The sequence below is a fragment of the Condylura cristata genome, unplaced genomic scaffold (assembly GCF_000260355.1).
Source record: "Condylura cristata isolate star-nosed mole 26May11 unplaced genomic scaffold, ConCri1.0 scaffold00037, whole genome shotgun sequence".
NCBI lineage: Eukaryota > Metazoa > Chordata > Mammalia > Eulipotyphla > Talpidae > Condylura > Condylura cristata.
Window position 1 is genome coordinate 3,719,573 of NW_004567138.1, and position 9,045 is coordinate 3,728,617.

The 9,045-nt window shown below is 41.4% G+C and overlaps 1 protein-coding gene across 1 annotated transcript in view; it reads left to right on the plus strand.

The window, feature by feature from the left end:
• CAP2 (CAP, adenylate cyclase-associated protein, 2 (yeast)) overlaps positions 1–9,045 on the plus strand; it is a 141,352-nt gene that overhangs the window by 89,741 nt on the left and 42,566 nt on the right. Inside the window, exons 5-6 of the mRNA XM_004693286.2 lie at positions 5,372–5,515; positions 5,842–5,927. Of these exons, the coding sequence (XP_004693343.1) occupies positions 5,372–5,515; positions 5,842–5,927 (230 nt within the window). The remainder of the gene's footprint in view (positions 1–5,371; positions 5,516–5,841; positions 5,928–9,045) is intronic.

A 9,045-nucleotide genomic window follows, 5' to 3' on the forward strand; every position in this document is an offset into this window, starting at 1 on the left:
TTCTGTATGCACAAATAAATAAATCTTAAAAAAAAAAAAAAAAAAACAGCAATCTTGTTGGATTTGACCCCACCCGAATGACCTCACTTTAACTTAATTACCTTTTCAAAGACCCTACTTCCAAATACAGTCTCTGAGGTGCCAGGGATTAGGACCTCAACATTTGAGTTTGGAAAGGATGCATTCATTCCTTAACAACCCAAATTCAAGGTCTGGGCACTGGTGAATTTCCCACAAGACCTCACCAGCACCTACAGCCACCTCTTTCTTCCCTCATTCAATCAGAAGGGGTAGAAGGTCCGCCGAGTTAGGATTCTCCCAATCAAAATCAGCCCTCTCCTCCATCTGCATGTCTCAATTTCAAGCTACTCTCTTTGCATTTGCGTACAAAAAGTAGGAAAGAGCTGGTCAGTGAATTTAGTAAGTCTTGTTAACTGACTAAAGGCATCCAAGCAGATGCCTTATGGCTCACCGGCCAGCTGTTAAGCTACACACTGCTCCTCCCTCTTTACCAAGTGCATGCTCGTTCTCTCATTTACTCTCCCTAACTGCCCTGTGAAGTGGGTGCCATTATCAGCACTAGTCTGCAGATGAGATCAGGCACCAGAGACAAATCGGGTCAGGTGGGGAAAGTTCTGGAGTTTAGTACCCCAAGGAGCTAGCACTGGAACCCAAGCAGCCTCAGTGCAGACCTGAGGTCTCTTCACAGGACCTTTTCCTACCTTGTCAGCAGAGAACAAATCTGTGCGTTGAAGCTGAACGTATTTTTCTGAGCGCCCAATCTAGCGAATTGTCACAGGACCTCACAGAACTGGACCCAGCTCTAACCATACCAGCAAAACTGATCTTGACTTAGCCAATTGCCCAATCTCTCTGAGCTTATCTGTTATGCCGGAATGGGATGCACTACCCAAAAAAAAGGAAAAAGATGGTGGTTTTAAGGACATGGCTCTGATTATGTTCTTCATTATCTACCAGTTACATAAAGTGGGAGAAATAGGTTAAATCCACATTCTTCAAATCCTTAAACTGAGACTTACAAGAAATACATTTTCTTTACAGCCCAATACACATACACATACATGCACAAACTTGCATTGCATAACTGCAAAAAAGTTCAGAAAGTACTCACCATGGACCCTCCCTGGTGGTGCAGCGGGTCAAAGAGCAGCGCTAGTAAGCTATCACAGCCACTGCAGCAGGAGTTCCAACCCTGGCCAGGGAGCTGACCCAAATAGTCCCGCAGACCTCTCTTGTCCCGCCCACTGCTCCCCTCAGCAGTGTATTTCAGTACATGCCTGTTCTGCTCCCCACCTATCTCTGGTGAATCCTCTCACTCTCTGCACCTCTGACTTGTACCCCAGTTCTTATATTGCATCAATAAATAAATCTTTAAAAAAAAAAACCCTTACTGCACTTACATTTTTTTAATATTTTTATTTTGTTTCAGTTATCTGTTTAAATATTGAGTGTGATCTACTCAATTAGGTCTGTGGAAAAAACATACTAGATAACCCAATTCAGAATTCTGTATTATCAAAATCCTTTTATCCTCTGTGAGTGTTTGTTTGGAACCTCGCTTATCTTAAATACACACAACAAATACAAATACATATTTAAAACAAATGAATATTACATATCACAGAAGACTTCCTTTTTACTGCCCTTAGAAGCTAATGGCTTTACAGTAATAATTACCATTAGTTCCGGTTATCTGGTACCTCCCTATGCCAAAGGTTCAAATGCTGAATCTCTTATACTATGTAGCCTGCAGGCTAATTTACAGATATGGAGACCAAGACTTAGGTTAAGTAATTTCTTAAGGCAGGATTCGAAGTAAGTGCCAGAGCCAAGATTTGAGCCCAGATCATTGACATTTCTTTTAGAGCAGGCCATGTAAAGGCTAGCACGTGAGGTGTGGAAGCTCCCCGACAAAATATAGTTTCTTCCCTAAAGTTTGTTGTCCCTAGAAGAAACATCTGTTGTTTGAGAAGTTGAGCTACACAATAGCAGTGATTAAATTCTGTTTCTGGGAGCTTTTCCTATTCTTCCCACCCTAGCTTCTTCCAGATCATTTAAATCTGAATCTCTGGGCATGGGGCCCAGGCCTCTGGTGTTTAAAGCTCCCCAGGTGATTTTAGTGTGGAGCCAAGCCTGGAGGACCTTTGTTCTGAAGTTGTGGTTAAAGAAATTAATGGATTTTTAAGGGGCTTTTTCACTTATTTCCTGCAATCAAGACTAGTAAAATATTACTAGTGCTTTCACAAAGCTGATATACAGGACTATTGCTATTTATTTGGAGCCTGAAAAAGAGCAGATAACCTGGTGACTATTCTGGAAAACCCAAGACAGTGGAGGATATTGGGGTTAGATGAGAGATGTTAGGAACTATGGTACTACAGAGTATAGTAGATCGCCCATAATTCGTGGGATATGTTCTGAGACCCCACTGCATGCCTGAAAGCACAGCAACACCCATCCCTAAATGCTCTATATTCTGGGTTTTCCTATACATTCATACTTATGACAAAGTTTAATTTATAAACTAGATGCAGCACCAGTTTAACAACAACAATAATAAAATAGAATAAGTCTAACAATATACTGTAATAAAAATTATGTCTAATGTGGTCTCTCCTCTCCCCCTGTCTCCCTCCTTCTCAATATATCTTCTTGTTCTTGATATTTTGGGGCTGTGGTTTCTCCTGTCTCACCAGCTGCTCCCCTCAGCACTGTATTTCAGTCCATCTGCCTGTTCTGCTCCCCACTCTGTCTCTGGTGAATCCTCTTACTGCCCTGCACCTCTGGCCTATACCCCAGTTCTGTATGCATAAATAAGTAAATCGTAAAAAAGAAAGTCATTTTGTATATGACTAGAGAAGTCAGTTGTTGAGTTCATCAGAAATGAGTAACCAGTAATCTTTGAACCAGCTGACCAAGGAGGGCATAGAATGCCAAATCCAGCCAAAGGCAACTATAAATAGTGGAAGCATCATGTTTTCTTAAAAAGAACATCAGTGGGCCTTCAGTCGCTTTAGGGCCCTGGGCTTTTCCATCTAGAACCATGGCTCCGCTTGTCCATAACCTCGCAGAGAGGTCCTCGCAGAGAGTTCTACTGCTGGGAGTTACTTGAAACCTTAGCTGGCCACATTTTGGGTTTGTTTGCTTGCTTGCTTGCTTGCTTGCTTGTTTCCCCTGACAGAGTCTTCCAGAATCTTTTTTTTTTTAATTTATGTTTTATTTATATATTTTACATCATTGTTTGTTCCCCACCAGTTCACCTGTACACCATCACCATAGTCCCTTGTGCTATTCTGTTCCCCTGTTTTTGTTACAGGACAACCCCAGTGTGAAATGGGTTGTCGACTGTGGGTCCTCACCCGTGTGCTTAAATGAACTTATAATAATAAGAGTCAATGCAGGCACACACAAAAAGGTTAATAAAGGGTTTATATACAAAAGAAGAGGAATGAATAACTCAGGGAATAAGAGGAGATAAGTTGGTTAATGCGTCCCTACCAGTTCTGCTGACCTTGGGGTTCAAGGCCATGTTGGGAGCTGGTGAGAAGCCAAGAGTCAAGCCATGAGCCAAGAGGCCAAAAGACCCCCAAAGGCCCACATGTCTGGTTTTATACCAAACCTGGCTGTTTACTCCACCCTCAGGTCCCACCATCCTCCCTTTGGTGTTGATGGGATTTGTAGTTATGTTGGGGGTGGAGTCCACAAAGCCTGTATATGTAAAGTTTGTTCAGGACATCTTTTCCCCTTAATATTTTGATCCCTCTTTCTCCCTGTCCCCTGCAGAATGTCTCTGATTTCTGGTTGCCTGCTAGTTTTGTTATTATTATTATTATTATTATTATTATCATCATCATCATCATCATCATCATCGTCATCACCATTAATATCATTATCATCATTTTTCTGATCCCTTGTTTGGTTCCCCTACATTCCTCCTATAAGTGAAACCATCCAATATTTTTCTTCTTTCTGGCTCATTCAATTGACCACATTTTGGCACAACTCCAGGTTGAACTTGTTTCTCCAACCCCTGCTGAGATCCATGCAGCTAATTCAGGGACTGAAAAAAATAGTCCATAGTGCTACAACTGGTACCTTCAAACAGCTCACAGCTCAGGCAGCGCTGCTGAGTGGGGTGGTGGCCACAGAGGTGTGGGTTTCGCTCTATGTTGACAAACTCATAGGCAAGCACAGCTCCTGGTTATAATGTTTGAATACCTCATTCACATCTGATTACCTTTGGTTTATTCTTTGAGTGTTCTTAAGTCATGTGTGATCGAACTGGTATTTGAATAAATTAATATATCAAAAAAGTAAAGCGCCAATGGAAGATTTCTAACTTGTCCATATGGATTGTGGGAACTGATAAAACCACAGACCCTCCCTCAACATCCTTTCCCCAAAGGAATAGGAAGGTTGCCTGTGAACCTCTCTCCACCCTGACTTTTGACCTGTGATATCCCAACTTGTAGTCTATTTATTATATTTGAAAGTAGAGCTGAGCCGTGTTCCTCCTCACTGTTATAGGCAGTGTTCTCCACAGTAGGGGTCATACCACACTGCTGGATGTTTTAGCTGTCACAGGAGACAGCATTAATAATAGTAAAATATGTGCCATTTAGGGAAGCCTCCCTGGTGGTGCAAAAGGTTAAGCCTCAGTATTATAAAGCTATTCTCAGCCACTGAAGCACGAGTTCAGCCAGGGAGGTGACCCAACATGGCACAGCATCCCTCTCCTGTCTCACTTGCTGCTCCCCTCAGCAGTGTGTTTCAGTCAATCTGCCTATTCTGCTCCCCATTCTGTCTCTGGTGAATCTTCTCACTTCCCCTGCACTTCTCACCTGTACCCCAGTTCTGTATGCGTGAATAAATAAATCTTTATATAGGCCCTCCCTGGTGGCGCAGCAGGTTAAAGCACAGCACTGAGAAGCTAAAGCCACTTCCGCATGAATTCGATCCCCGGCAGCCCCGGAGGTAACCCACAAGGAGAGGCAGATCTCTCCTGACCCGCCCACTGATTCCCTCAGCAGTGTACTTCATCAATCTGCTTGTTCTGCTCCCACTCTGTCTCTGGTGAAGCCTCTCACTGACCCTGAGCCTCTGGCCTGTACCCCAGTTCTGTATGTACAAATAAAAAAATAAAAAATAAATAAAAATAAATCTTTATATATATATATATATATATATACATATATATATATTTGTAAATAACCCACAAGATGGTGACATACTCCTTTTAGGCCCCTGGACAAGGGGCAAGTCCCCAGTAGTCTGCCTGCCGGGATGTGGGGGTAGAGACACTGCTTCTCTTCTGTCCTTAGTCACAGTGTTTCTCCGGGTTTGCTTATAGAATGACGTGGCCGTGCTTCTGAAACCAATATCGGAAAAGATTCAGGAGATCCAGACTTTCAGAGAGAAAAACCGGGGCAGTGAAATGTTCAATCATCTCTCGGCCGTCAGTGAGAGCATCCCTGCCCTTGGCTGGATAGCTGTGGTGAGTCTAGAAGGAATGTCATCCCCATCACCCCATACCTTGTAGTATTAGGGAGTGCTAGAACTCAGCCTACAGGCTCTCTCCTCTGTTCCCCCAAAAAGGGTCCTCACTGGCTGAATCCATCAGCTCTGTCTTGCCCTGTTTGAAATCCAGTGCTTTGTATTCTGAGATGAGAAAAGTATTTCATCCATCTTGACTGAGCAAAATTTGCCTCGAACTTTCAAGTCAACATCTTCGCTCCTTTTCTTTTTCTTGAAGGCATTTTCTTTCTTATTCTACTTTTTTTTTTTTCCTTCTATGCTTGGGTGATGGTCCTGTTCTCTCAGTCCCCCAAACCCGGTCCTTATGTCAAGGAGATGAATGACGCTGCCACCTTTTACACTAACAGGGTCTTGAAGGACTACAAGCACAGGTATGTACCTTCTTTTACTGATCAAGTTTTTAGTCGATCAATTGTTAGATAATTGTCCCTACAACTTAATACAGTTCGTTATCAATTCCTGTCAAAGGCTGTTAACTGGTTTATTCTCAACTTTAAAGAAAAGCCCCATCTCTATGGATGCAACAAAGAGAACTGTGAAATCAGTGATCCAGGCAATATATCTCTTAGAAAATCCACCATGGGGGACCTCCCTGCTCTGGTGGTGCAGTGGGTTAAAGTGCAGCACTATGAAGCTATTGCAGCCACTTCAGCATGAGTTCAATCCCCGGCCAGGGAGCTGACCCACATGGTGCGACAGACCTCTCCTGTCTCACCCGCTGCTCCCCTCAGCAGTGTATTTCAGTCAATCTGCCTGTTCTGCTCCCCACTCTGTCTCTGGTGAATCCTTTCACCCCCTGCATCTCTGGCCTGTACCCCAGTTCTATATGCATAAATAAATAAATCTTTTAAAAAGAAAGAAATTCCACCTCGGTTCTCTTATAATGAAGAACCTACCCCCTCCCCGGCCCCCCCACCAATACCCACTTAAATACATGTCACCATTACTTATTCCACAGTCAGGAGAGAGTGCTGTGATTGCTTGTGATAGGCTAGTTATTTTTGGTCACAAAACTTGTACATTATTCAAAGTAGGGGTGTTGGGTGAATAGAGAGAAGAAAAGAGTAATGAGGAAATGCACTGTAAATGAAAACAAGAATGAAATGAGACAGTAAGCCAGCCCACTGAGAAGGAAACCAGAGGCTGCATTAAGATGAATATACTGGCAGGATAGCAGCCTGATAGAGGACAGCTGGAAATGCTGGTGAGTCAGAACTAAGGGGTTTTGCCTGGAGAACCAACCTAAAAGGACTTTACATCTCAATGCAAACAATGGAACCTCAGAAGACTTACACTGGGGTTAAAATTGAAAATGGGACCAAATGGACAGGTGTCAGAGCTAAAGAAATACCCAGGAAAATGTTTCATAAAGTACTGGAAGGGCACCACACAACACCTTGCGCTTTGAGAGTGTCATCACCTGCTCTGTAAACACCTGCCAGCGCACAAAGTGGCCCATCGCCAGACACTCAAGGCAGAAATGAGGCACAAATAGAGCAATAAGATACCATCAGCTAGACTCTGGGCTCAAGAGAGGGTTTTTCCCAAAGCCCTGAGGTGCCATTTGCCTGGAGGCCATTTGTTTGTTCACCCACACTGTTCAGAGGGAAGGAAATATGAGGAATAGTCTGGATTTTTGCAGCAATTTACCTCTTTATAAAGTAAATCTTTAACATATCTAAAAATAAAAACTATAAGGAAAGAATGTATAGCAGTGGGTAGATTTTAAACGGAAGAAAAAACTATGTAGAATGTATAAATAAATACATAGTTCCAAGTGATTGACCAATTTTGCATATTCAAAACTTGTATCACTATTGAAGGGGGGTTGTTTTGGTTTTAATAAATACTGAAGCCTCCCTAGTGGTCTAAGGATTAGTTCTCAGTATTGTCACCACTAAGATGAGTTTCCTTCTCCCCTACCTGCATTCCCCCCAGCTCACCTATGCTGCAGCAGACCTCTCCTGTCTCCCCTGCACCTCCCTGTAACAGTGTATTTCAGTAGAGCCACCTGTTCTGCTCCCCACTCTGTCTCTGGTGAGTCCTCTTATCTCCCATACCTCTGGCCTACATCCTAGTTCTTCTATGCAAAAAAGAAAAAAATTATACCATAGAGAATACCCCTAATTCTAAACTCAGTTTAAGAAATATGTGCCAATATTTTTTTACAATTAAAAACTACACTGCTGGTGAGAATGCAGACTGGTCCAACCACTATGGAAAGTTGTGTGGAGGTTCCTCAAACTACAAAAAATGGAGTTACCATAGGACTCAGCAATTCTACTCTTAGGAATCTACCCAAAGGACTCAAAAACATTCATTCAAAAGGACACCTGCACCCCTATGTTTCTTGCAGCATTATTTATAATAGGTAAGACATGGAAACAACCCAAATGTCCAAATACTAATGACTGGATCAGGAAGATGTAGTGTACACACACACACACACACACACACACATACACACACTGGAATATTATTCAGCAATCAAAAAGATAAGCTCATGCCCTTTTCAGCACATGGATGGAGCTAGAAGGGACTAAGCTCAGTGAGATAAGCTAGAAGGAAAAAGAAACATATTGGAGGATTTTACTTATAGGAGGAATATAGGGGAACCAAATAAGGGATCAAGAAATAATAATAATAAATCAAAAAGCAAAATTACCAGGAAGCTATAAATCAGAAATATTTTGCAGAAGAGGGGGAAAGAGAGGGATAAAATAAGGAAGGGGAGAGCACAAGGGACTGTGGTAATGATGCACAGATGAACTGGTGGTGGGAATTCTATGGGACTACACCTGAGAGCAAGCATACAAAAATGAACAATGATGTAAAATGTGTATGTATGTGTGTGTACATACATTTTACATTGTTTATATATATATATATATATATATATATACATATACATATACATATACATACATACACACACACACACACACACACATAAATCCCCATCACCAATGGCTAATATTAAATAGATTACAGTTATTTCCTACTGTGAGATATTATATACACTTATTAAAAAATGAAGTATATACAAGTATAGTAACATAGAAAGTTTTAATAATATATCACTAAATGAAAAGAGGAAAGAATAAAGCAAAAGATTCAGCCAATATCCCATCACCTATGTATGTTAAACTACACACACACATGAAAATATCTGGAAGAACAGATTTCAAAGTCAGGAGAAAATAATGAGAAGTGTGGAAAATAAAGAACTGTTTCCATTACAGTCTATGTACTTATAAATAATTATTAATGACCATTATGTTTTTCATTTCACATTCTTAAATTTATTTTCCCTTTCCTCCCCCAAATTTAGCCTGAATACCAATTACACTAGATGTTCACTTTTCTAAATATGGCATGAATTTTCTTAAATGTCCACCTCCATCCAGTGTATCCTCCTCCTTTAATTTACTCTCTAAAGAAAACATACAGGTTTGTATTAGTTACATACTTCATGAAAAAATAACTGCA